The sequence below is a fragment of the Hippoglossus hippoglossus genome, chromosome 6 (assembly GCF_009819705.1).
Source record: "Hippoglossus hippoglossus isolate fHipHip1 chromosome 6, fHipHip1.pri, whole genome shotgun sequence".
Taxonomy (NCBI): Eukaryota; Metazoa; Chordata; class Actinopteri; order Pleuronectiformes; family Pleuronectidae; genus Hippoglossus; species Hippoglossus hippoglossus.
In genome coordinates this window covers 10,124,104-10,151,896 of record NC_047156.1, presented here as the reverse complement: position 1 = coordinate 10,151,896, position 27,793 = coordinate 10,124,104, and the positions used below count along the sequence as shown (strand labels likewise).

The 27,793-nt window shown below is 45.0% G+C and overlaps 2 protein-coding genes across 8 annotated transcripts in view; one reads left to right on the top strand and one right to left on the bottom strand.

The window, feature by feature from the left end:
• The window catches only part of LOC117762622 (genetic suppressor element 1-like), a 40,600-nt gene extending 14,934 nt beyond the window's left edge, over positions 1-25,666 (top strand). For 3 of the 7 annotated variants that reach the window (XM_034587057.1, XM_034587061.1, XM_034587062.1), the window contains 15 exons: positions 11,643-11,822; positions 13,391-13,590; positions 15,771-15,937; positions 16,077-16,283; positions 17,071-17,226; positions 18,106-18,395; positions 19,106-19,421; positions 19,534-20,129; positions 20,309-20,421; positions 20,509-20,788; positions 21,977-22,090; positions 22,192-22,569; positions 22,735-23,040; positions 23,304-23,407; positions 23,555-25,666. In XM_034587057.1, coding sequence (XP_034442948.1) covers positions 11,643-11,822; positions 13,391-13,590; positions 15,771-15,937; positions 16,077-16,283; positions 17,071-17,226; positions 18,106-18,395; positions 19,106-19,421; positions 19,534-20,129; positions 20,309-20,421; positions 20,509-20,788; positions 21,977-22,090; positions 22,192-22,569; positions 22,735-23,040; positions 23,304-23,407; positions 23,555-23,692 — 3,545 coding nt within the window. In that variant the 3' untranslated portion in view covers positions 23,693-25,666. Of the gene's footprint in view, positions 1-798; positions 824-9,470; positions 9,626-11,642; positions 11,823-13,390; positions 13,591-15,770; positions 15,938-16,076; positions 16,284-17,070; positions 17,227-18,105; positions 18,396-19,105; positions 19,422-19,533; positions 20,130-20,308; positions 20,422-20,508; positions 20,789-21,976; positions 22,095-22,191; positions 22,570-22,734; positions 23,041-23,303; positions 23,408-23,554 lie in introns of those variants that run through there. The other 4 variants (XM_034587063.1, XM_034587060.1, XM_034587059.1 and 1 more) reach the window with 4 other exon arrangements.
• Positions 25,667-26,242: 576 nt separating this feature from the next.
• LOC117762625 (dynein light chain roadblock-type 2-like) lies at positions 26,243-27,434 on the bottom strand. The gene is made up of 4 exons (XM_034587070.1): positions 27,313-27,434; positions 26,966-27,041; positions 26,713-26,880; positions 26,243-26,596 (listed from the first exon to the last, which is right to left on the bottom strand). Exons 1-4 carry the CDS (start codon positions 27,313-27,315, stop codon positions 26,553-26,555), a joined length of 291 nt encoding a protein of 96 aa, XP_034442961.1. The 5' UTR covers positions 27,316-27,434; the 3' UTR covers positions 26,243-26,552.
• Positions 27,435-27,793: the final 359 nt, after the last annotated feature.

The window sequence follows — 27,793 nt, the reverse complement described above, 5'->3', positions numbered from 1 at the left end:
TTTATTTAAAGGCTTTACTTTGTTTGTAGATATCGACAGTGACATATCTGACGTGTGATGGCTGCTTTAGTTTTCACTTCCATCCTCACTTTATTCCACATTGTGTCATTTTTTGTCAAGCTTATAGTGACAAGAGGAAGTTACAGGCGGTATTGACTGAGTGTTTTTAATCGAAGCTGTTTTACTCGATCAAATGGGCAGTGTGTGATTGAATCAGTCTGGAACGTGGCTGAGGTCGAAGACGCAGGGAGAAAACCGCTTCCTGTTACTGCTTTCAAAATAAAGGACCATTGACACGTGTCTCAATGACCTACAATGACACCGAGTGTAGCGTTGAAAAGAAAGCGCAAAAACTTGCAAGTCGATAACTTATATTCACTTGAAAATTGTATATCCTTAGTTGTATGATCTTGTAGAAAATATCGCATGCTTTTGTTTTCAAGTCAGACCAGTCCACTTCCGGTGTGTCCGAGTCGGGGACGTGTGACTTGACAGCAGCAGCAGCAGCAGGAGGTGTGACGTCACAGCTCCATTGTTGTGTTGTTATCTTTCTTGTCAAACTTGTCGCTGATCAAACAGAGTCACTGTTTAATCTGCTGCTGCTGCTGGAGTGAACCCGCAGGAAGACGGAGCCGGTGTCACCCAGTGGGTGCACCCCCCCCCCTGTTAGTCACTCAGCAGCACCCATGGGATTTAGAGGAGTCGCTCTTTAATCCGGGACCTTTAACAGCGCCTGTATTGTTTGGCGGAGGTAGATGCCGCCGGGCGCATTAGCAGCAGTCAAGCGGATCACGTCGCTTTTGTGTGTGTACACAGCCCGCAGGTGGAGTTCAACAGACACACACACACACACACACACATACTGGATACATGCGCCATGTGCTGCCCCTGACCTGCCGTAGACCAGCTGCTCAGCAGGGGTCACTGAGTAAACCTCCAATCTCTTTAATTACCTCCCTCTCATATAGATAGATACTGTAAACCCAGACTACACACACACACACACACACACGTTTGTACTTCTGTCTTAGTATGACACTCATTGACATAATACAACTATGCACTGCTGAGCTGACCGGTTTCTTCTTGTACAACACCTTTCATTGTACTGTTGATCCTGTGTAAACTTGCATATGACAAATACAACTTGAAACTTCCCTAGCCCCTAACCTTAACTGTAACCATCCAAACTAAATACATAACCCTAAGCTAAACCTAATTCTAACCCTAACCCTAAAACCAAGTCTTAACCCTCAAATAGCCCATTGAAGAAGTGAGGACCCGTCAAAACATCCTCACTTTCCAAAAATGTCCTCACTCGGTAGGGTCAATGCTTAAAATGATCCTCACAAAGATATTACTACAGGAACACACACACACACACACACACACACACACACACACACACACACACACACACACACACACACACTCCTCATGGCTTCACATTTAGACTCTCTTCCTTCAGTCTATAAACAAGTATTTTGTATTTATCGGTGAGTAAATTGTTCAAATGGTAGAAAAAGTACCACCTTGATATTCCACTGCTTGTGTGTTTGGCTCAGTGGTTCTGGAAGTAACAATCCCATTCATTTTCTGAACAGGACTTTGATTATAGGACTTTGATTATCAGCCATTATAATTATTTTTATAAGGATTTTATGAAACGTCGATGGAGAAAATGAATGTGAAAAATGTTTGAGAAATGTCTGTGGCTCAGGGGTTAGAGAGGGTCATCCAGTAACCAGAAGGTCGGTGGTTTGATCCCTGTCTCCCCCGGTATGCATTATGAAGTGTCCTTTAATCCCTGATGACTGTGTGATAGTAAAAGTGCTGCGTATAGAAGTGTTGTATGAAAGTGGGTGACTTGTATCATAAAGTATTTTGATGGGCCAATAAGACTTGAGAAGCTCAATATAAATCCAGTCAAGCAAAAATAAATTTCCAACCTTTTAAATATGAGGATTTGCACTTTCTTCTTTTTTATATCATTATATAATATATATGGATCTGGACTTAACAAGACACACGAAGGATGTTTAATAGTCCCACCGTTTCATTGATATATGAAATACTTCATTCTTGACCTTGGAGCCCACAGTAGAAAACTAAAAAGAAACTCTCACTACAGATGAGCTTTTCTCCAGTCAGTATGTGTTCTTCAGCTTTAGATCATGTTACATCTTTATCAACAGACGTGTTTGCCAAGTTATCATGGAACTGTAGATGTTCACATGAAGGAATTTAAGGGCACGTCATCTGAGGGACACTTTACTGACAAAAGGACAGTTGAGGGAGCAGTCTCTGCAAAATAAACTTTTAGTTCCATTAAAAATAATTATGACATAATTCACTAAATAATTACGAGTTAACAGCCCTTAAACGTGACACCTGCAGGACCGACTATTATGTTTCGGATTTTGTTGTGATATCTCAAATGTTATATCCTTGGTTATATTACAGGATTATTTTTGATTACAACTGAAATGATTTATTGACGAGTCAATTAACAGAAAACTAATTAGCAACTATCATAAAATGGTTTACTTGAACTAATGTGCCGAAACTTAACCGGCAACAGTCACTGTTCTTAGTCTTTTCATAGTCCTCTATAATAATAAGAATCATATATATATATATATATATATATATATATATATATATATATATGAATAATCATATATGTGGGCTTTCTAGTGTTAGTGAAAACGAGACATTTATAGACATTTATAGACATTTATAGATGTTGACTTGGACTCAGAAACTGGGATGGACCTTTTAACCAGTTTTTCCTGTACACAAAAAAAGATTAGGCAGGATTATAAATGGGAGATTAATAGATAATTAAAATATGCATTACTTGCAGCCCTGCATATGCTATTGAATTAATCTAATCAGCGTCATTTGTCACTTCCACATATTTGAAAAACAGAAGAAGAAGAGTCAGATGAGCAGGGTGAGGGTTAAAAATTACTCACTCGGGTGGAAATTACTTTGTTACAGACGTAACAGACTCATGTTTCAGTCACAAGAACAAACTGCTCACATGCAACTCGCAGCCAAATGGCACGAATTCAAGTTGACTCACAGGACAGAGGTGAATCTTGACAGTAATAAATCAACAGCCGAGGACCTTTTCCTTATTGCTCTGGTCTTATCTAAGCACTGATAATTTATGAGGAAGTAATCCATAAAATGTGTAAACATAATTTTTCATAAAGAAAGGTTTTGGCTCTGATTTGTTAACCCAAATTCAACATTTATTGTTTACTTCAGCGATAGCACACATCTCAAATATCCCCTGCACTTTGTACCCACCCAACACCTGCCTGACAGACCAGTCGTGTCTTCATACACCTTTTTTACACTGTGTGTGAGTGTGTGTGTGTGCGTGCGCGTGTGCGTGTGTGTGTGCGTGTGTATTCTCCGCCCTCATGTTTGTTCAGATAGTTGTGGTCTAGCCACTGCGGTGTCGGCACCTGGTGAACAGAGTCAGCCTCGGGCAGGAGGAGGGACTGTGTGTGTATATTCACCCCATCAATGCTACACACACACACACACACACACCCACACACACACACACACACACACACACACACACACACACACACACACACACACCCACACACTCTTGGGTAGACTTGCATTCACTTCCTGGAGAGTTCCCCTTACCTAACCCTTACCCCTACCCTTACCACTGTTAAGTACTATAAACATAAAGTCTATATAGCATGTTATACAAGTCTGGGAAGAGGTTCAACATATACAAATGTGGATACTATTAGAATGGTGACACATATGCACTTAAATAGCACTAAAAACGCCTTTTCATCGCAGAATTTTTTTCATATTTATATAACTTGTTTATGTTGTTAATGTTTTAATCCTACGCATGATTCTATGTCATAATGAACATATGTAGTATCCGTCTGTTTTCCACTTTACGGTTTCAATCTTTTCTGAGTGAAAGGATCCTGCCATCCAGCCCTGGAAATACTTTGGAAATAAGACACCATCAGGACCTAATCCTTACCCTGACACAAACCCATTCGGATTACATATAACCCATTAATTAGCTTTTTTAATTCTACATCCTAACCCCCCCTGTTCTGTCTACTTGCCCTAACCCGAACCACAGGGGTCTCTAGGTTACAGAGGGTCAAATATAAATCTGTGCCTGCGCCAACTCAACACCTGCGCATGTTGGAATGTATCGTTCCCTATCCCTATACCACTGTCCCTTAAATCTATCTTATGACCAATCGGACAAGTTGTCCCCAGTTTTTATCCTGAATGGCAGCCTGACAGAAACACACACAGCAAATAAAAACCTGCGTGCGGCAGGACACAGAGGCAGCCGGGCGCCGAAAACTTTACTGAGACACTGTAAGTTATCTTTTTGCATCATCTCCGTATCTGAGAGAGACGAGACTGAGCCGCACGCTGCCGAGGAGATCGATGACACAGAGGGAGAAAACCGAAATGTAGCCAATGGGAGGGGAGAGGCTGTCGAGTGAGTGGTAAGAGACCGAAAAAGAGATAGTGAGGAGGCGATGACAAGGCAGAGGAACGATAAGGCAGACAGACAGATGCTCAGAGACAAGTTGACTGATTAGAGAAACCGAGAAGGGTCAATGAAAGAAGTGGCCTGCGGTCGGGAGGAAGAGGAAGTGGAGGAAGAGGGCAAAGGAGAGCAAGGGAATCTATTCTAATGTAGTCATCCCATCTTTGCTGACGGGCCACATTTCTACTCGGAGCTTTAGCCGTGATAGTTTATGGACCTTTCACTGACACCTCGACTCTGTTATGATTGCTCAGTAAACACGGCTCTGCTCTGGCGGATGTGCTGTTTAATATAAAACTGAGTAATGGCTGCTACACTTCTCTTACTTCCTGAATTGTTTCTTTCCTCGTTGTGTGCGCTACCAGTTCTCTGCTCCATCGTGTCTTTGGATGTGCTTCCTGTTTGTTTGTTTTTTTTGTTTTTGCTGGAGGTGTTGGTTATTACAGCATCTGGTTTTTCTGCTCCATTTATCCCGAGACCATAAATGCATGCTGGCTGCTTGGTCCCCAGGAGTCGCATGCATATGTTTTGTGACGCACAATGCCCCAGTCCCAAGTCAGCTCATTGCCTGTCTTTGCCTCTATTTACACACTGTTAAGATGTGTGGGTTTTCTGTTGATGTCATTGTTCTGTCTTGTGTAATTTTTCTGATGTTTGTGTTAGCTTGCCTGCCGATTCCTCTGTGTGTGTGTGTGTGTGTGTGTGTGTGTGTGTGTGTGTGTGTGTGTGTGTGTGTGTGTGTGTGTGTGTGTGTGTGTGTGTGAGTGTGAGAGTGTGTGCGCATGTGAGACGCTGGAGTGGGAGAGTGTGTTCGTTGTTTATGGATTGTAAGGAAGTGTAAAGTGTTTCTGTGCGAGCTGCAGAGTGACTGGAGCTAGTAAAGCCATTTAGCAGCCCCTGGAGTAACCCTGGAGACTGCTGTGTTGACGCCACTCTGACTGCTATTACAGACAAGTTTAAGAGGCTGTAAAACATTTGGCTACTTTTCCTCTCTCTCTGTGTGTGTGTGTGTGGGGGGTGGTGGTGGTGGGGGGGGGGGGGGGGGGGTTATGTTTTTGTTTGAGAGAGAGAGAGAGAAAGTGAGTGCGTGTGTGTGAGTGTGGGGGGGGGGGGTGGTATTAGTAATATTGTGGTGACCTGAAACAGTTCACACTATAGGCTGTATGTAAAGATGGACGACACATCTCAACTTCCTCCCACTGTCCAAAAAATGAAGACAAAATATCCCTGATCTGAACGCTGTCATGATTTAGGGGTTTGTGGGCAGAGTCTGCACCGTAGCAATTGTTGGATGGACCCGCGGTGTCAAGGTCCGATACACGCTCGACAATAAAAAAAATTATTGTATGTGCACTTCAATTTTTTTAGTCTATTAACACGGAGGAGGTGGGCTTTATGGCCTATAATTCAGCCACCAGGGTGCAATCAACGCTTTGTCTTTATGTACAGTTTATGGTTTACAGTTGACACAGTCACATTATGGGCAAGTCCCTATCAAGTTCAAAGTTCAAAGCGTTAACGCATGTATACGGTCCTGTACAATGAAATTCTTTCTTTGCCTTCCACTATGAATACAGTGCTTTAACACAAATCATTAAATTAGAAGGTTTAGATGTGTTTTTAAGTTTGTTAAAAGTTAGATAGGTTAAGATGAGGGTTAGTAGAATCTATGATTAAAGCTAGAGTGAGTCTCCAGGAAATGAATGTAAGTCAGTGTAATGTCCTCTGAAGTCATGGAGACAAGACTGTGTGTTTGTCAAAGGTATTTGAAAAAGTCAGCCAGCTATTGTAACAGCACTGGTAGCTTTTCCTCCGATTAGTATCAGCGGCAGGAGCCAAAGTAATGGCGTCTTAAAAGTTAAATAGGGCATATTTTTGTGCTATGTCTCTCTCTGTGTGTGTGTGTGTGTGTGTGTGTGTGTGTGTGTGTGTGTGTGTGTGTGTGTGTGTGTGTGTGTGTGTGTGTGTGTGTGTGTGTGTGTGCATGATTCGTCTAAGGTTAGGTAACTGTTCGTAATCACAAATGAGGATAGTAAATTTAATGTCGAAGTGTTAACATAGTAGCCTAATCCCTCATCTCTGCTCAAGCACGCACACACACACACACACACACACACACACACACACACACTATGATTTTCTTTTAATGAGCTGACAGGGCTGAGCAGGTTCCCCCCTGCTGTCCTCACAGTCCTCCTGTAGAGGTTGTTTGTTTGTGTGCGTGTGTGTTTATGTGTGCGTGTGTGCGCGTGGGAGAGAGAGAGAGAATGAAAGTGAAAGAGAGAAATTAAAAAAAAAGGTGTTGAAGACATAGGTCTCAACATGTCGTATGCCACTTCACGCCGTGTGTGTGTGTGTGTGTGTGTGTGTGTGTGTGTGTGTGTGTGTGTGTGTGTGTGTGTGTGTGTGTGTGTGTGTGTGTGTGTGTGTGTGTGTGTGTGTGTGTGTGTGTGTGTGTGTGGATAAATGGCATCACACCCAGATGTAATTTCCATTTTGGCAAAGCTGGGGGTTGTTTTACTGTTTGTGGTGTTGTTATGCTTATTTTTAGCCATAATAACAGTGGGGCTGTAAGTATAAGAACAGTTGATTGATGGACTGTGGAGTCTAATAGTTTGGTCCAGAGTGAATGTTTGGTTTGTTACGTACATATCAATATATCATCTGTAAATATGAGAGCAGGATGGTGTCTGCATTTAAAACACAACTGAGTCCAGACACACTGAGGCAGACAATATGACAATGTTGAGCTGAGCATGGAGGTACGTTCGGATTTGATGTAAATATTTCCGATGGCCTGTGAGCAAAGATTAGCTGTCAGTGTGTTTGACAGCTCAGGCTGGTCTCAGAACTAATAAGACACTGCAGTGCTTTCTGGTATTTATCTCTGAGCGTCTTTCATTTATTCTCTGTACGTCCATGAAATAGTCAAATTTTAGCTGAAGTTGAAACATTTTCAACTTTTGCTCCATGTTTCTATTGTTTCTTTCTCTTGTTTTTCTATGCAGTTGTACAGCCTCTAAAATTCTCTTTGAGTTTGAACCATAGATGCATCTCCACAATGAAGCTGACATATCCCAGATTTGGGTGCGGCTAAGGAGCCAGAGTCGGCCGAGTAGTGATCGTGGTGTGGAGTCGCAGTCAAGGTCCTGTCGATACATACTCTCGACCAATCACGAGTTAGGCTCAGCTATCAGCCATGGTGTTTCATCCCTTTGTTACGGCATAAAATAACCAATCAATACCAAACTTATCACAAACATTAAAGCTAGAGTGATGAGGACGACATAAAATGACAGAAAACGTCTTTGTCAAAATGTTATTTATTGTGTACGCTGACTTTATTTTGGCCCATGTCCCACCCATTAACATGAAGGGGGCGGGGTCTGTGACCTACACTACTGCTGCCAGCCATCCAGATGATTTGGCTTCACTTTTGGGCAGCTGTTTTGTCGTCCATCTCTTCATTCTGTCAATGGTCCAAGCACTAGCTGTCGTTTGACATACATGTGCTGAAAGCTTTGGTAGCAATGATGGTGTTAGCTTGTTAAAATAACTGTAAACTGTAAACATGTTAGCATGCTAACCTATGTCATACGTTTTGTTGACTTGTGCAGTTACATTATTCAAAATGGTTCCAACAGCGTTTGGACCCAGAGAAATTCCCAATTTGTATTCAAGTTACGTGTTGTTTCAGTTTTGCCACCTTTTTCTTGCGTCATGCCGCTTTACTCTTGGCTTTGTCCATCTCTGCTATAAATTCTGGGGCAAACGCAGTGTGATGAAGGAAAAATACACAGTTAGCCAGTTAGCTGTTTTTTCCTTCCACTGTTTTTATTGGTCACTCATAATGGTTCACAATTATACATTGTCGTTTTCTAACATGAATAACATTATACTACATGACCTCATCCGTGAGTATGGTTTGCCCGGGTTACGTCAGGTAGATTTTCATCAGCAATGGTGTTGAAGACGACAATTCCCATGATCCCACTCTGCTTCATGATGTCATCAAACTAGGTCTTTTGTTATTGTTTTGACTGAGAGACCATGTCCGTCGGCTGGTTCAAGTCTGGATATTGTCAGCAGCACATTTAAAATTCTGATTGCGGGTCGTGATAGCGTGTTGACATTTTTTGTGTTTTTTTGGTGGGGGGGAGATTGCCCACCTTAATGCTGTCGAGACCCTCACAAGCTGAGAAGTCCCAAAATGGCAACTGCACATAAACACTTTTATTTTCTGTAACGGGGCCAAAGTCGTCTCTCTGTTTTTCCTCAATCCAACAGTTTACTGGTCTCCACTGAACACTACAGCCTCACGGAGCCGCTGGGGTGGCCTTTAAGTCGTGTTTACTTATTCAGTCATCACTTAAAAAAAGATTCCTAAAGGGAGTTAAATGTCTTAATTTGTGGAAAGGGTGAAAGGGTGAGAGGTCAAAATCAGCCCCCCCCCCAAAAACACACACACACACACACATGAACAAACTCACCCCTATCCCCACAGCAGACAGAGCTGAGTAGAAGAGAGACAGCGTGATGGATGGAGGGCTAACACTAGCCTCTGCCACACACACACACACACACACACACACACACAGCTCAAACCACACACCCACCCTCCTTGTCATCCCCCTAACCCAGCCCCTCCTCCTTCTACTCACCCCCCACCACTTCTCAACCACCGCCACCCTCCCAGGAGTGTGTGAGCCAAAAGGAGGAGAGATGAAGAATGAAGAGAGAAGAGAACACGACACAGAGAGAAAGAGAGAGCACAGTTTGAGAGAGAGAGGAGGGATGGCTCAGTGAAGAAAATGTGAGGATAAAAAGAGTGACAAAAGAAGAGAGGAGGTATAGGATGGAGAGGGTGGTGGATGGAGAGGGAGGGGAAGGAGGAGGGTGGTGGATGGAGAGGAGGAGGCGGCGGCGGCGGAGGAGGAGGGGTGGATAGAAAGGAGGTCACGTGACCACGTAGCAGCTGCAGGGCTGAGAGGGAGAGAGAGAGAAAGAGTCTCACAGAGGAGCAGAAAGACGACGAGCAGGAGGAGAACAGTGAGTGGGAGGGTGAGTGTGTCTGTTTTCATGTCTGAATTATGTGCACATGCATATGTTAGTATGTTTGTGTTTGTCTTTCTGTGTGTGTGTGTGTGTATGTGTGTGAACGACATGGATAAATATCAGAGGAATAGCCTGTAAGAAAAGATTGTGGAAAGAAGGAAGAAAGAAAGCAAGAGACAGAGAGGAGATTATGTGTGTTGGCTTTTGTTAAATAAGCTCCAGTATGCTGAGATAAACGAGAGAGAAGGAGTGTGAAAGAGAGAGAGAGAGAGAGAGAAAGAGAGACAGGAAGGAAGGAAGGAAAGAGTGAGTGAGTGAGTAGAGAGGAGGGAGGGAGGGAGGGAGGGAGAGAAAGAGTCGATAGAAACTGTCTTATCATCGCTCCCTTGACTGCTGGGCTCAGCAGAGACAGAGATACAGACACACGCTCACACAGCCTGTCAGGACCTGAGCTTTTACTCTCTTCATCTCTCTCTCTCCCTCTCTGTCTGTCAGCTTCAATTTCAATTTGCCTGACATGTAAATACATTAGTGGAGCTAAGAAAATAAAAGGGAAACAGGGAGTAAAGTAGGAAGGAAATTAAATAGAAACTAGTTAAATAGGAGAGAGAAAGAGAGAGAACATCTTGGGCACCCTTTAATCTTCTCATGTCAGAAGCTATGTCACACGTGTTATAAGCTACATGTCATCCAGGGCAGTTACATGCAGGTTGTGTGATCATGTTGTTTTGCAGTAGTTGGTACAGGAAGGGCTTTTTTTTTTTTTAACTTGTATTCAGCGCTAATGATTGGGTTTGAGACATGCAGGGTGATGTGTGTGTGTGTGTGTGTGTGTGTGTGTGTGTGTGTGTGTGTGTGTGTGTGTGTGTGTGTGTGTGTGTGTGTGTGTGTGTGTGTGTGTGTGTGTGTGTGTGTGTGTGTGTGTGTGTGTGTGAGACAGTGGTTGCAGGTGTGAGAGGATTGCATGTCAGTCTCCACCTCATGCTCACTTCACTTTAAGGTTTGGCTTTTGTTCCTCACTCTCCCCTTTGCACACCTTCCTCCCTCACTCCGCGGCGGCTCCACAGCTCCCTCTGCGTGTTCGTGCTCACGTGTGTGAAAGTCTTGCAGGTTGATGGTAGACGTCTACTCCTCACATCTGAACGCACACGAGATTTATCACACCTTCCGTTAACAAACTCCGAGATCTGACTCCCCTTTACTCCTCCTCTCCTTAGGAATCATCAGTGTGATGAGCTGAACATTCACTAATGGCGTTCAATGTGCATGCATGAATTTTTCATGAGTGTGTCCACTGTTTGTTTGTTCCCCGTGTGCTGTGAGTGCGTGTGTGTATAGTTGAAAGGTGGTTGTGTGTATGTCTGTGTGCGCGTCGTGGTGGTAATGAGGTCATTGCTATAGCAAGCAGGGGGGCTGCTGGCTATTTCCAGCTGTAATTAACATTAGTGGGTCAGTAAGAGGGTAGAGGGTGAAGACAAAGGTTACTCCAACCACGTCTGCTTCAAACTGTGTCCACTGTGCAGGAGATCAATAAGTGTTACCTAGGTGTGTGTGTGTACACGTGTGTATTTGTGGCCGTGTGTGAAAATGCAGTGATACCAAACATTGTTTGCGTGTAGACGCTCCCGAGGTCTTAAGATGTGTTGACTGGCTCCCTTGAGGAAATGGACATGTGTGCGCTCATGTGTGTGATTTGCTATTAGGGTCACTGCTCTATTTGACACAGCTCTACTCGCTCCACTTTGTCTCTAGTGGAGCTGACCCAAGCGTATATACTCACTGTCCAGACACAAAGGCAGGAACACACACACACACACACACTCACACTCACACACTCACACACATGCACGCGCACACACCAACTGTGCGCTTTTACGTACAATAGGATTCAAATCACTGTCATCAGCCTATCACCTTCATTACTTGTCAAAGGCCTCACACACCTTTTACAAACCTGTTTTTACTTATTGATGTCAAACTAATAAAGCTGCTCACGTCTTGTCTTCCCCCTTCTCCTCCTCAGGTATGAACCATGAGTCCAATAAATCATCAGCATTAGGAATGATCTCCACGGCAACTCGCACCACGGCTACTGTCAGTCCCCTCAGCCCACTAACCAATGGGAACGCAGTTGCCCAATCTACGAACTCTGGATTCGCTGCTGCTCTGCGTAAACTGGCCAAACAGGCTGAGGATCCCAGAGGTGAGCAGTGATCTAACCTCTGTTAAAAAAAAAAAAAAAAGAAGCAGAGCCCAAGCGGCTTCACACCCTGGAGGGCTTACATAGTACGAAATGTACACACATGCACACACAGACACACACACACTGTTCTTCAGACTGTTCTTTGTTGTTCACACCCCAAAAACAACCCCCTCTACTACTGGTGCAAGGTTTTTTTATTAGTATTATCCTTTACTTTATCATTTTAAAACTGATGTCACCTCCAAACCATAAACTTGCGAAAACAAAATTAAAGGAATAAGTCGACATTTTAGGAAATACACTTATCCCACATCTTGTCATTTTCCCACTTTGTTTTTTTATGCACTTAAAAAAACACTTGGAAACAAACATGGTGTCACTTGTTGATCACTGAGTATTACAGATGCTGGGAGATGAATCTTGTTACAGTTTCTTTGCACACAGCCAGACTCACTCGCCGACCTCCCCCAGAAAATTAGATAGTTTACTGCAACACAGCACCAGGAAGTGTGCGAGGAGATCGTTTAAAAGACCAAGGTTGTGTTTTGTCGAATAATGTGAAATGTTTTAGTGGCTAGGAGCTGTGTGTGTGTGTGTGTGTGTGTGTGTGTGTGTGTGTGTGTGTGTGTGTGTGTGTGTGTGTGTGTGTGTGTGTGTGTGTGTGTGTGTGTGTGTGTGTGTGTCTTCGCGCAGCTCGTTGGTATCCTAATGAAGGTGTTGGATAAGAGCTGACCTACTCTGACCTCTCCCTCTCTGTCTCTTCCTTCATCCGTTTCCATTCATCTCCTAATAATGAGAATCTAATTACAGCCAATTATAACAAGCTCTCTCTCGCTCTCTCTCTCTCTCTCTCTCTCCCTCTCTCTCCCCACACTCTATCACCATCTTGTTTTCCCTTCCTCGCTCTCTCCCTGCAGCTCTTCTCCTCCTCCCCCCACCTCTCCCCCCCCCGTCTCATTATTTCTCCTTTCTTACCGTCTCCGAGTGTGTTTGAGTTTCTGCGAGTGTACACTGATTAGCAAGTGTCACAGTAATGGAGTAACGGCGGAGTGAGCGCTGAGGACACAACACACACATTTTCTCTCACATTTAACACCTCCCCCTTTGCCATGTCACACCCCAGCATTTTTTAACAGTTTCATTTATGACATCCTTCTTTTGTTTTCTATATGTCTCACACACACACACACACACGCACGCGCGCGCGCGCGCGCGCGCGCGCGCGCACGCAGGCCTAATCGTTACACGTTTTTATCTCGCAGCCTCGTCCTCATCTTCGTCTTGTATCTCCTGTATCTTTTTACACTTTTCCTTTATTTCCATCACATTTCACTAGAATCTGTTTCATCAGACAGGATTGAATCAGCGTTGACCTCTTCACAGGCCCAGCACGCTGACAAAACTGTAGATCTTTCTTCTCGTGTACCATCTGTATCATTTCGCAGGGGGATTGTTTGATCCTGAAATCTTTTTAATCTGATCAGCCGTCTGATAGTCGCAGCTTATTCCTGACTCTGCTGCTATCATTCACCTCCCCCTGTTCTCTCTGCGTCCCCTCCTCTCCTCAGGTTCTGCCCTCAGCGGTGAGTCGTCTCCAGTCTCTTCCCCTGCCACCAGCCACAGCTCGCCAGTCACCACTCCGAAGCGGGGCTCTTTAGGACCCCTCCTGGGCCAATCCAGGGGCCACGGTGTCCCCGGCACTCCTCCAGTGGTCACCATTGCTCCCACCAAGACCAGCAACGGCCTGTGGAGAGCTGACGGACGACAGGTGAGGGATGAGACAAACCTGCTGGTGTTGAAGACAAGTTTGAGACGAGACATCTGCTGTGCTCTCACTGCGTATACTTCCTGTTCCCCAATCGTGTTGGTTTATCCCTCTCTCTATCTCTCTCTCTCCCTCTCCCTCTTTCTCTCTCTCTCTTTTGCATTGAGGAGTCGTCTGTCTCTTTCAGTCTCCCTTATCTGTCCTGCTGCTGCTCCCTCCATTAAAGAAATGGTCCCAGTGCTTGTCAACATCAAACTGTCAAAACCAGCCATCCCTCTGTGTCCTTCTCTCTCTCTTTCCAGCTTCCTCTCTTTCTCTGTCTTGTCTTATTCCTTCATTTTCATGCCTTCACTCCTCTTCCTCGCGCCCTCTCCTCTCTCCAATCAGTCCGTGTCTTTTCCAGCAACACATGAGGGGTTTGTAAAGAAACACTGGAGGCTGCAAAGACTGGCACCTATTGTGCTCAGCTTCCTGCAGTGTTTGTGTGTGTGTGTGTGTGTTAGCGTGTGCGTGCATTTGTGTGTGTACTTGACCCTTCACCACAAAAGGCTTTAGGATGTGAAGAGGGACCTGTGTGCATGTGTGCATGTGTTTGTGTGTCCGTGGATGTGTTTGCTTGTGGGTGTGTGAGTGAATTTAAGCCGGGGCGAGGAACCAGGCCCCTCACACAATGCAGGGGTTAGCCCCCACAGTAGCCACTTCCCCCTGGATCAGAGCTGCCTTTCTCCCCCTTCACAAAGAGCACTCTGTGGCTCTGCCTGCCCGGGGCTCCCATTCAAGACATTCACAGAGAAAAAGGAGGGAGGGAGGCTGGAAAATAGAGAATAGGATGTTAATAAAGGAAAGGAGGGGACGTAAGAATGACCAGGAGAAAAGAGAGAGAGAGAAGAGCACTGACGGTTTATGTAATTAGTCCTTTCTGTATGCAGCTCATCACAGAACAGAGACAGACAGCACAGGAGAAACAGACTGTTTGGGTGTTTATTGCTGCATCTGTGAAGGCTGCTGTCTGACTGCGGGGTCGGAGGTCAAGGAATGTGATGCTCGGTCGACAGACACTTCTCAATTTGAAGCAGCGTAGATTTGCTGAGAGAAATGGCTCATCGCTGGTTTGAATCTGCTCTCCACAAGTGACACATTCAAAACTATTCAAACATATTCAAAGCTGTCACATTTCACTGCATGTCCAATGCCGCACAAAGCCCAGGTAGCAGATTGGATGTTGCTGGCGGTGGTGCTTTGTTTGTGGTTTGTCCGTGGTCTTGTCTGACCTGTATTGTCGTCTGTTACTGTAGCAACAACATTTGACACACACACACACACATAGCAGGTGTGTATCAATGTACGTCTTCCTGTCATCAACACGATGTAGTCTAAGGTTTCCTGACAGTTGTTTTTTCCTTATCCTGGAAAAATCGGTGTATTTTAAGATTCTCTCCAACACATCGTCTTGGTCCTAGTGTTAGTATTAAAGATAATGTTGATATGAGACTTCGGCAATGTCAGTCTGCTGGTCAGTTGAACAGTCGGTCAATCCATATCACAGGCTGTTTATGAAGATGGACGTGTCTCTGCCATCTTCCCCATTTGGAACCAGAGTCTGTGCACTAGCGATCGGGGGGGTGGATCGAGGTCCCACCGATAAACATGCACAACCAAACATGTGTCAGTCTCAGCCGTCAATCAGGACCTTTCACCCTGTAGCTATAGAAACAATTGACTATTTACACCATACCGGAAAACTTGACCCTTGAAATATGAGTCAGTGTGATAAGAACTACTTAAAATGACAGAAACCATCTGTGGTGGTATCTGTGGTGGTAATTTGAGGGTTGGAATTTTTATGTACAAGCAATCGAGGATCAAATGCAGTTTTGTGTCGACCAAATCCTCCGGGTGTAAATCTCCCAGAGAGAGAAAGAGGGAGTGATGAAGGAGAGAGCAGTTAGCCAGATATTAGGATCATCTTTCCACTTTGATCTTGACCTGTTATGACACATTAGACCCACTTCTCCTCTCCGCTGAGCCTCTGGGTGCAGCTCGGGGGGGGGGAGGGTTCACCCAGTCGCTCCTTCTCATTCCCCTCTGCTCTCTTCCTGAACTTTTTTCCCTGTTACAGTCAAACGCCACAGAAATACACACTGTAGTAATTTCTGCTCTCACATCATCTGTCTCCCTGCCAGGTTGAGTCGAGTGTTCAGGGATTCAGCCGGGAGAGGCTGGGTGCGGAGAACACCCATTCGCAGCAGGACAAGAGAACTCCACCCACCCAGTCACCTCACCCACTGGCTCACCCATTTGGCCTCACTCCCAGCTCCATCATGCAAAACTCCAGAATACAGAGCCTTAGGTAAACGTAGCACACACTCACAGTTGTACTGAATTCACATTAGATTAAAGTTTTTATCTGATTATAAACCTTCCAACCTTGAGTTTAAATTTGTGATATTAGAACCAGTGTGACCCATTAACACTGTGTCACATTTCAGCAGTTTGCCGGGGCAGATGCACCCTGGGATCCCCTCAGGCGCCGTCCCAGAGGAGTACCTGAGAGCGCTTCGGCCCTTCGCCACCTCAGATGACCTCCGGTTGACCTCTTTACCTATGACCCTCGACCCTGCTGCGGCCGCCCATGCTGCAGCAGCTGCTGCTTACTATCATCCTGCCTACCTGCACCACCCTCTGTCCTTACCAAGGTAACAATACCACCTTAAACTCCTTAGTCCCACGAGACCTTAACTAACTCATGTTTTGTTGTCACACACAAAATATTTGTTTAAATTCTAATCTAGACAAGATTTAAAGATATTTCCATCTCCATCCCTGTTGAGTATGTTTCTCTCAGTATTTGTTACCTTAAGCTGGGCTCAGGCTACAACAGTTTTTAAAACCTAATGGATTTTGAAATCCTCACTACTCACATTACAAGATTAGGAAATAATGGCACATCATGCACTACGGGATATTATTACGATTATTGCTCCAGAGGCAGCGACGCACCACCTCACGTCTCTCATTTGACCTCATGGGGAAGAAGACGTAGACAAAATGAAGTGTGGAGTAACAACTTGTTAATGTTCATAAACAAAAGCAGAGGGCTAAACAAGTCTACATAAGAAAATCAACAAGGATCTCGAACAAGGTACCAGACCAGATTTCTCCTCCGATTCTCAGTGGAAATGAATTGGGGTTAAATCTGCCTGAAAATGATGGATTAGTCGTTATTGTGTTGTTGTCCATGCTTCTAAAAATCTGGAGTAAATACCCCTCAAACTAATCTGCTTTCTATTGCCAGATTTCACACTTCTGTATCTGCTTGTTACCTTGTAATACCTCCTACATTTCTTTTATACATTCACACCATCCTGCTGTGATGTTACCTTTATCAAACAATTAATATTCCACTGCCACACCCAGCCTGTGCAGATAGTGGTGTTAGTAGTACAGTAATCTGATTGGTTTGTCTCTGTGTGTCTGTCATAGGATGGAGGAGTCACTGTGTCTCTCTGCGCTGCGGTCACAGTTCTACTCTATGCCTGCAGGAGGCGCCTTCCCTCATCTCCACCCTTCTGCCCTCCACCTGCACCTGCCTGGAGGCCGCTACCCCGCAGACCTAAACCACGCAGCACTGGCTGAGAGGTAACAAACACACACACACACACACACACACACATATGTATGCACACATGCACACATCCATTCACGTACATTTTTGGAACTTTCCTTCCTTCCTTCCTTCCTTCCCTTCTTCCTCCCTCCCTACTCCCTCTCCCTGTTTGCAGGGCTGTGCAATTTCCCTCTGTAGGGTCGGCACTGGTTGCTGAGTGTATGATATTTTTAGCACACACCCCACAGTGCCTCCTATACACTCATCACACTCACTGCCCTTCACACATGCACATGCACACACACACACACACACACACACACACACACACACACACACACACACACACACACACACACACACACACACACACACATGCAAGCTTCTGCATATACAACAATCCTTACACATGCACATGAGGAAATCTTTTGCTCCTTCCCTTCTCTTTCTGTCTGTTCATTCCTTCCTCACTTTCACAATACTCATTGTTTCCCTGAGGCTCGAAGCACAGGGAAATGTTTGTGTTTGAAATAGATGGTATTTATTGTCTGCTTCTGTAATTGCTTCTGCATATCTTGTACGTTTGTTTGTGTGCTATTGATTGCTGGTGAATGTGTTCTGCTCTCTGTGCATGTGTGTGTGTGTGTGTGTGTGTGTGTGAGTGTGAGTGTCCTTTTCCTGTGGATACCTATTAAGTGTTCATCTGCTCTTGCTCAGTCATGCTGTGTATGGATTATTTTCCTCATGGTAAACGGAGAGTGTGTGTGTGTGTGTGTGTGTTTGAGCAGAAATGTTTGTGTGAGGTTCACCAGTGTGTGGTTAATATCTGCCTCATGTTGGGTGTTGCATCTCTCACCTTCTCCCCCTGTGCGCGTGTGTTGTGTGTGCATACTTGTCAACCTCCCCCACAGGCTACAGATGGAGAATGAGCTCCGCCAGCGAGAGAGAGAGCAAGAGCGCGAACGAGTGAAAGAAAGGGAGCGCGAGGCAGGGCTGGAGCGGGAGAGGGAGCGAGAGAGGGAGGAGGAGAGGGAGAGAGAGCGGGAGAGAGAGCTGGACAGACAGAAGGAGAGGCAGAGGGAGAGACAGCAGCAGATGGTCAGAGCGGCAGAGAGCCACTACCTGGCTGAGCTGCAGGCTCGGAGGGCACCACCGGAGGACAGGAGCAGGCCAGGGGAGAGGCTGACCCCAAACAGACTGGGTACTTACACAAGAACACACACACACATGCACACACACTTATACATGTGTTCATGTGGGCACAACCAGATACTCAGATTTGTAGGAAGTGCTGCATGATAACAAAAGTACCTGGTGGTTCCTATCTGGTCCATTAGAAAAGGTCTTCTGAGGTCAGATAACAGTTGAAAATGAAAGAAGTCACAAACTTAAATTGTCCTTTAATATGAGGTTCGACCAATCACGTTTGAGCAGGCTCTACTTGGCCACAGGTAAACAGTCCGTGTGGAAAGCAAAAGAGGTGGAACACACAGACAGAGAGTCTTTCAACAGCAGTTTTTAGTTCAGATCAGAAGATGTGTCCAACACTTTGGTTTTCAGCCAACTCACTATTCCAAAGTCTCCATTTGTATAAAAGAAATATGAAGATGTAACAAGCAGATGGGTGTGAGCATGCTGCCCAGGGGAGGAACCCTGTGCGTTTTACAGTCCTCATCTTAACATTGACTCTGCACGCAGATTGCAAAGTAACAATCTAATCCTGATCTAATCTAAGGCAGACTGTCAGGGAAAATGTGCAGAACATAATATTTCCTACGTGCTGAACACTTTACTGGGTCAGTGTATAAATAATTCTACATATGATATATTTAATCTTACTTCCTTGCTGTTCATTGAAATGTCATCATAACATGTTCAATAACTAATTTACAATTTCTATTATTTCACCAGACAAACTCAAGGATTCTGAGCATCCATCTTTCCAAGCACAGAAACCTCTGCAGACAGGCCTTCACTCCTCCAGGGGCTCAATCCCACATCCGGTGCCCAACCTGATGCCTTCTCACTTGGGGAAGCATCATGCTGCTGCTGCTGCTGCTGCTGGGGGGCTTCATGGAGCTCTGGCAGCCGCCATGACGAGTCACAGAGCCAATGAGGAGGCCTGGTTATCACGGCAGCGAGTGCAAGGGCAGGAGAGGGGGGGTCCGATGGAGCTGGGCCTCAGATCACCAGGGAAAGGGTTGGATTCAAGGAGAGACATCCACAGGTGAGAATGCTGAATGAACTATAGCTTTAGAAAGAAATTGTACCCCGGATGCAAAGCTACATAGTGACGCTGGAGTGAATCTAAATGTGTGGTTTTCTGTTGTCCAAAACAGAACCAGTTCAGTCCATCACAATCCAGGCAACAAAGATGTACCCTCCTGCCTCGGGGCTCCACCTCCTCTTATCTCCCCTAAAGGGCACCATCATCCTCCCGTCCCTCAGACTGCACTGTGGAACCCAGCGTCCCTTGTCGACACACCTGCAGAGTCCCGCAGAAAACTCAACGCGCCTACACCGCCAAGTCGACCGCCTCCGGGACTGACGAGAGCAGACAGACCCCCGATAAGCTGGGGGGACAAGCTGGAAGATGGAGGCAGGAAGAGGGCAGAAGGCCCAGAGAGGTACCCGTCACTGAGGGGAGCTGGTTTACAGGAGTCCTGGAACAGGGCTGAGCAGGAGAGAGCCATCCAGAGTCTCTACCACCGGCACCACATCAATAACCTACACCAGAGATCCTGCACACCGCAGTCTGTTCCCAGCACCGACCCAGGGGGACGGTGCCAAGAAGCCTCTCTGTCTCCGGTGAGGGAGCGACAGAGTCAGGCGCCCGACAGCATGCTGGTGTACGACGAGGTTCTGCAGCAGCACCGCCGGCTGCTCAGCAAGCTCGACCTGGAGGAGAGGAGGCGGAGGGAGGCCAGAGAGGGAGGTGAGCAGGGTGATGGAGGAGAATGAAGGGAGGGGGTGGATTTAGTAGCAGGAGGGGAAGTGATCGGCAGAAGAGATGACTTCAGGGAATGGTTGCTTGTGTCATTAAAAACTAGCCTATAGGCCTGCTATTTTTTATTATGGTGAAAGATAATTCCTGTCTTGCTGTGCTCTTATCAGGTTATTACTACGACCAGGAGGAGTCGTACGATGAGAGCGACGAGGAGGAGTTGAAAGCCCATTTGAAGAGGGTGACAGAACAGCCCCCACTCAAACTGGACACATCCTCCGAGGTATATCAGCTCACATTCATCACACGTTTGAAATGTTATTGTTTTTGTTCGAATGATATTCACCTGCTCAAATTCCTCTCTTTAAAGAAAGTGGAGTTCCTGGGCGTGTGTGGTCTGACCACGCTGACCCATCGCGATGAGCTCCTGGTGAAGAAGAGGAGGAAGCGGAGGAGGATGATGAGAGAGCGCAGTGTCTCTCCGCCAGCTGGGCAGGGCAAGAGAAAGTCCGCTTCACCTTCAACACCTCCAACTCCCTTAACTACCCCGTTCTCTGCTGAGCAGATGGACAGCACCCCCGAACTGGAGGAGAAAAAAGACTTCCTCCTTATGTTTAACCTCTCCCATGTCAGCCCACAGCAGAGGAGAGGTAACAACCTGTTTAGTATCCACACACACATCCTACGTTCTGCTCTCTGCACAGATTGTCCTGCTGATTCCCTGTGGAAAAATGCAGCATTCACTCTCTCTCCGTTTTGCTTTTTATCAAGAATGTAAGAGGGATGAGAAGAAAATAAGGGAGGAGAGATGTGGTTGTAGGAGGGTTTTCTTTTAAAGACTGCAAGGGTAGATTTTAATCTACAGCCTGTCAGAACACAGTGTAAGAAGCTGTTAAATAGATGCATTTTTAATGTAAAAAGAAGAAAATATAGTTAAAAACTAGGAGGGCACTAGAACTAGAGAGTTCATACCTCCACTAAAGCCCAGAAGTCCCCTTATGAAACCACACTTAAATTCACTAGATCCAGATATTTATTTGGATCTGCAGCCAATCACACACTATAATTATCAGTCCCCAAAACATGCCTGAAGGATTCTCCTTTCAAATGTTGAAAACACCATATCACAATGTTAAAGAGAGTGGAAAAGAAAATCCTGGATCTGCACCCTGATCCAGATCAGTCATTGAAATCGATTGAGTAGTTTTAACGTGCTCCTGCAAACAAACAAACAAACAGAGACGAAAACATAACCTCCTCGGAGATGGTAATGAGCAGAAAGAAATATTTAGATAGAATTTGGTCTAAGTTTCAAACACAGGCCAGAGAGTTTCTGATATGAGTCACTAATGAAGTAACTCTTTTGCTGGACAGTTGTGTCCTATGTTGAATATACACAGGGTTCATTAGTTTCTATTACTCCTGTTACAAAAGGAGCAATAGAAATGAAAGACACTGCTGCATAATGAGCAGCTCATTTATCCTCCTTTTCAAAGTTTCTCTTTTCTTTTCTCATGAACCTAGTTTACTGTACAACTGTGGTAATTAGTTTTTGAATGAATGGAGGACATGAAATCTGGGTTAAATCTGTATAAACTGATCCACTCTTCTGAAATGTTCGAGGGTGAAAACTGGTACAAACTGAAAGTTCTAATCTTTTATTAAACTTTAGTTTCGAGGCTGTGGTCTGTCTGTGATGCCGTTGCAGTGGACATCACCTCAGATCATCCATTCACTGACCTTTTTCCATCAGCTCCCGGTGCCAGTCGATTCTTTAAGTCCGCCTATTTTTAAAGATGAATGACAGCTGTTCTCATTCTGTCCTTTTTGCTCTGCAGATAAGGAGAGGGCAGAGGAGCTTCTGAGGGCCATTCAGAAGAAAACTGTGACGTTGGACACCCTCAGACATAATCCTTTACCTCCATGTAGCAGTCCTCCTGCTCCCTCAACTGGTGAGACACACACACACACACACACAAGAGCAGCTACACATATACATCTATATCCAAGTATAAAGTTCACTTCCTAATGATCCGTGCACATTTGTTTTCAGGTGACTCCTCCTCAGCCCCTGTGCAGTGTCAATCAAACGGACATGTGTACCCAGACTCTCCCAGCCCGTCCCCTCCTTACTTACATAAATCTAAGAACCACCTCAAAAACACATTCAAGCACTCCATGGACTCCCAGGGGGCCCGCGTCCCTCCGCCTCTGGCCTCCCATCATGAAAAGGTTGAATTCACGGAGGCTCTGCCAAACAGGAAGCTCCAGAGCCTCCAGAACGGCGTAGTTGCTTCTCCCCAGAAAAAGGAACCCCGTCCAGTGCACAATGGGAGTAACCGGCCCTGGGAAAGATTCACACCTGAGGGCTTTGCTCAGCACTTCCACCAGGCTGTGCTGCAGTCCACACACAACACACTGCAGAACAAAGGTTAGTCCCGCACACTCATAGGTGAAAGACCATTAGCTAGGACTGTGTGTTGTAAAAATGACAATGGTCTGCCATCTAGTGGTGTTTTTGTGAACCACCCTGAAATGTCTGCTGGGATACATTAAGTATGTTGACTTGGTGCTAAAAAGACTCTTTACTTCTCAGGAGTCTCTCACTGTGTCCCTGAAGCTGGCATGAAGGTTGAGCCCTCGCTGCCTCGCACCATCTCTCACCTGAAACACTCCAAGCTCAACCACGCCCCTCAGCACGCGCACATCAACGGCCATCACTTACACTCTCCTGTAGCCAATCGGGACACTGTGGCGCCGGAAAACCAGTCCGATGAGGACGAGGAAGAGTCTGGGCAGGAGGAGGAGGAAGATGGCGAGGAGGAGGAAGCGGCAGAGGAAGCTCCAAGGAAGTGGCGTGGTATTGAAGCTATTTTTGAGGCCTACCACGAGTATGTGAATGGTAAGTCAATGTCAAATAGTTTCTTCCCTTAGTGACTGTTTACTCATACATCTTTCAGAGGGTTAAATAGGTGGATACAATTTTAATAATCTACATATTTCCAAAGAAAAAAAAGATACTACACTCTAACAGGGGTCAAAGGTCAGAGTGACCTCATATGAATCTGGAAAAAAAGGTATATAGACTGAGACTACACTGGTTGGTGGAGCTAAACAAGCACAGTGTGGTAATTGTAGTTTTTCTGTGCGTTTCTTTCTTCACAGAATGGAGCATAGAGAGGGAGGTTCTTCACACGCAGTGTAAAAGACTTGAAGCACAAAACTATAATCTGACCAGAACTGCGGAGCAACTCTCTCTCACCATGGGGGTAAGTATCTGAGACCAAATGTGCCCACGCGACTCTTTGTTTCTTGCAGATTTGTGTACTTTGGTCTTTCTGTGTCAGTGTTAGAGCAGCTCAGTGCTGAAAGTCTTGGTTTTGTGCTGAGAGATTCTGCCGTCCCTCATTTATCAGGAGCTGGTGAGTCAGAGGCAGAAAGTGAGAGAGGAGCGAGAGAGACTGCAGGCGCAGCTGGAGCACTTCAGGAGGTGTCTGACACTACCCAGCATTCAATGGGGCAGGGGCCAAGTCAACGGGCACACGCCGAGGTGACCTCTGACACGGACGCTCCCACGGATCCGTCTCTGACAGCGGAGGAACAGTGACAGGAACAAGATGGACTAGAGCCAGACCACTGTGGGCACTCAAAGGAGCCAATCCATGTCTTGTTACCTCCCTGGCCAATCAGTTACGTTATCTGACTGGCTCCAGATTCAATTGATTACCTGCCGTGTTTGCCACGGTAGCAGCAATCCATCGTGACCACATAGTCTGGGCAGCCACCCCCCCCTCTCCCTCTCTGTGTCTCGTTGGACTGTAACAACACTGTGTAGGTCAAACAGCGTCTTCATAACCACTCCCATCATTCCCTGATTTGGCTTTAAGGACGTTCCGCCATTAAACTCATGTCATATCAACTTTCTGTATAAACTGTATTGATCCACACTAACGGGATCTATCACTTGGCACAAATCTGGAGCCTCTCTGGAGCAGAGGGGGCGGAGACTGTGCAGGGGTCACTTGGTCAAAACTCAGAGAGGGAAAGTTGAGGAATCAAAGCACACCTCAGGCCTTAAACTTGACAGGATGCACTTGAAATGAAATGAGAGGAAATACTTGAGAGTCCTCTGTGTGGTGTGATGTTGTAGTGTCTACAGAGTACAGTACTGTGTCTGACAGAAGAGGCAGTTTTTGTGCTGGTTGTGGTTCCACAGAGGATAGGAGACGTCTAAAAGATAATATCTATATAATGGAAAATGGTATCGGTGAAGTTTCTTTCTTACGTTTTCTGTTGTTAACGTTAATTGTGATAGACAAAGAATTTTGTATGTTTTATTGTATTAACCATTTCTTGTGAGAAGCCATATGTCGCGTTTGAACTGCTGCTGGTCAGAATCAAAATGTTTAGAAAATGAAGGATGTTATTTGAGAAAAAGTGTCACGTGATGTCACGGTGTTTGAAGATGGACAAACACGACACGGCGGACGGAAGATGAAGCAGCAAATGTCTGTCTTTACCTCAGAACGTCGTCAAGCTGTGACCATCGTTCGGATGGTTCAACCCAGACTCGGTGTCCTATGCCCTTCACATGCCTATACATGTTGACAACACTTGAAGAATTAAAAGTTCTGATTTGATTTTATTTATTTGAAGGAATTTTGTGGAAAATGTCCACATGTTGTTAGAGAGCTGGCGTCACCTGAGTGACACTACAACACATTTAGACAGTTCTGTTCAACCTTACAAATGTTTTAACGTGAAGATGATTTCCGACGTCAGGATTTTGCAAAGTTTAAACCAGAATGTCACTCAGTAGAGCGCACGCCTCCACCAAGGTCCAACAGTCCCCTGAAATCCATTGAGGATGCACCAAACTGCACCTACTCATAGAAATCAGTCCTCTAAATATGCCTGATTCATTTTCATCAAGATCCATGAATTATTCTGTGTCTAAAAAAAATATCCTGTACCCGCCCCTGATCCGGATCTTCGTCAAAATTTAACCAGTTCTTTCTTGACCAATACCACACTAAGTTTTGTGGTAATCTATCCAGTCGTTTTTGTGTAAAGTTGCTTACAACGTAACCTCCATGGCGGACAAAATTAAGGAAATGGGAAAAGCCAAATTATTACAACTGTCTCTTTTTCATGATACTCCTAAGAGTACTTTAAATTATGTAATTGTTAATGGGTCACATAAAACTAACTACATACTACGCCCTCGCTTGGTGTCTGGATGAGGTTTATTTTTGTTGAAGCCAGGTTAAACAATGTCACATATAATTTCTGCGTCTCGTCTAAATATTGGAAATGGTGGGAGCCTTCTCCTTTCCCCAAAATCACCTGACCTCCATCATCTGTTCACTCTCCTCCACAAACCTGCTGTGATATCCTGCATATTTCTTTATCAATCAGATGTTCTGTTATGTATTATTTGGGCTGTACAATTGCAATGGATTATTTATTAACATATATATTGCTGTACATTCTGATGAAAATTTACATTAAAATATTTGTAAAATGTCTTGGATGTGTGATTGTCAAATATCTGGGGAGAGATTAAGAGTTTTCACCTCTGACAAATATCAAACAGTTGAACTCTGGTGTGCAGCCAAACCCACGAACATTTTAATCTGAGATTTTTTAGTAATCTTGTAATTTTCTCTAATCCTGAGCCTCTCTGAGTTTGGGCTGGTGTATGTTGTTAACAGGCTTTGAATACACAGAGGTGCTATATACATTTATTTTTTACAGTTTGTCATGTCAGACCCTCCATCCATAGAATATTGATTAGCTACACATTGCATCCTCAGTAATTACACTAGGCAAATTTATTAATTGTGATTTTCTACAGGACAGTGATCGCACAGATTGAACACAGAGCCTCTGCCCCTCACTGGGTAATGCAAGCAGGCTTTTACTGATTTCATTGAGTTGAATATAAATTCCACTTAAATCAGTGTTCCTGTTTGTAGTCCTAAAGATCTGCTCAACTTTAACCAGCTGTCTTTGGGACATAAGTGGCTTCCATCTTTGACTTTAAAGTCTTTTTTCCCGTCTTGACCTAAAACCAAACCCCACTAATCAAGACAAACTCAGCATTGTTATACATCTTCTATAAATGTATTTATTATTTGCATAGTATGAAATAGTGGATGCATCTTGTTTCACCTCTAATTTATTCAGGGTTTTCACTGAATTGGTCACATTTACCAAAGTGAGGAGGTTCAATCTATTCTTATCTATTGTACAATATCCATCGGCTCAACTTTACAGACGTACTCAACATATGTCAGTTCCAAACAGGAAAAGAGGGATCATGCAGCACATAAGGGAACATAACAGCTGTTTGTCTGGATACAGCAGCACCATGTGACAAAACCAAGAGCTGACTCATGGAACTGCCAGCAGCTATTCACATGGCTTCTGGATGACTATCAGCAGAAAGTCATTCTCTGCAGAGAAATGAAGGGAGAAGAGGATGAAGGATAAAAACAGCCAAAGTGCGATGATATTAATTGTTTGTTTCAGTGGTTTCATCACAAAGACATAAAACACTAGTGAGACTCACCCAGCGCCACCATGATCTCATGTTTCTTGGTGCGGATGCGGAGGAAGGTGAGGTCGTTCTGGGGGTCGATGTCTCTCACTGTGCTCCTGGCCATCACGGTGAGCTGACGGAACAGTCCTGCGTACTTGACTGTGGTGGAGTTATCTAAGGTTGTTCTGATGGGAATACCTGAGGAGATCGCACTAGAATGAGGGGAAACCACACGGGACTGCCCTGGCTAACGTTTAGGATTGTTTCTTTGTGTGCGTCTTACCGTCTCCATTGACAACTACTGTCCCAATCACACCCTTTTGGGTTTCGATCCTCTTCAGTGTATCCTCAACGTCAGCCTGCAGAACGGAGACAACAAAACAGGACGTTCACATTCGAAATGACGTCTACGAATGAAACAGTGATAAACAGAAGCTTTAAAGATCGCTGATTTCCTTCTAGTCTCGTTAAAGGGATGGTCAAGTTACCCCACGGTATTGTTTACATAATGATGCTCCAGCGAATGTTTCCTGTCATCCAAAGTTTATATAAACATTGAAAAGTGGTTCAGAATCGTTAAATGTCCTAAAAGAAAACACATTTATACAAAACAAATGAACTTGTTCTCACCATGTTGCGTCCACTCCTCTGCCAGTAAGGGCAAGCTCGAATCGTGGCAGCGGCAGCTCGTACAGGCACTTCCGCTGTCAACACAAACTGCCACTGATATGTAAAGGCAGCTGCCTCTGATGCCCCACGGATTAAAGCCAGTTGCCTCTGTTGTCAGACTGTTTGGAGGCAGCTGTCTTTACTGCCACACTGTCTGAGAGCAACTAAAGCTAGTTAGTTGCTTTATTGTGAAAGGTTGGTGTGTGTTTCCTGTTATAAGCAGTGTGTCTGTTGGGACTTTTGTTGTGAAGGGGTTCTAACGGAAGTGGTTCTGTACTGCGGAGCGAGGACTTGACTAGAGGAGGAAAATAATCATGCACGTGTCCTCCTTCAATACACATCTTTCCTGTCCTTCTACTGATGCCGTGTGGTAATGGACTCAAAATGACAAATATCAGTTACAGTGTGACTGATACTGTGCTGAGTAAGAAAGTTTAGTATC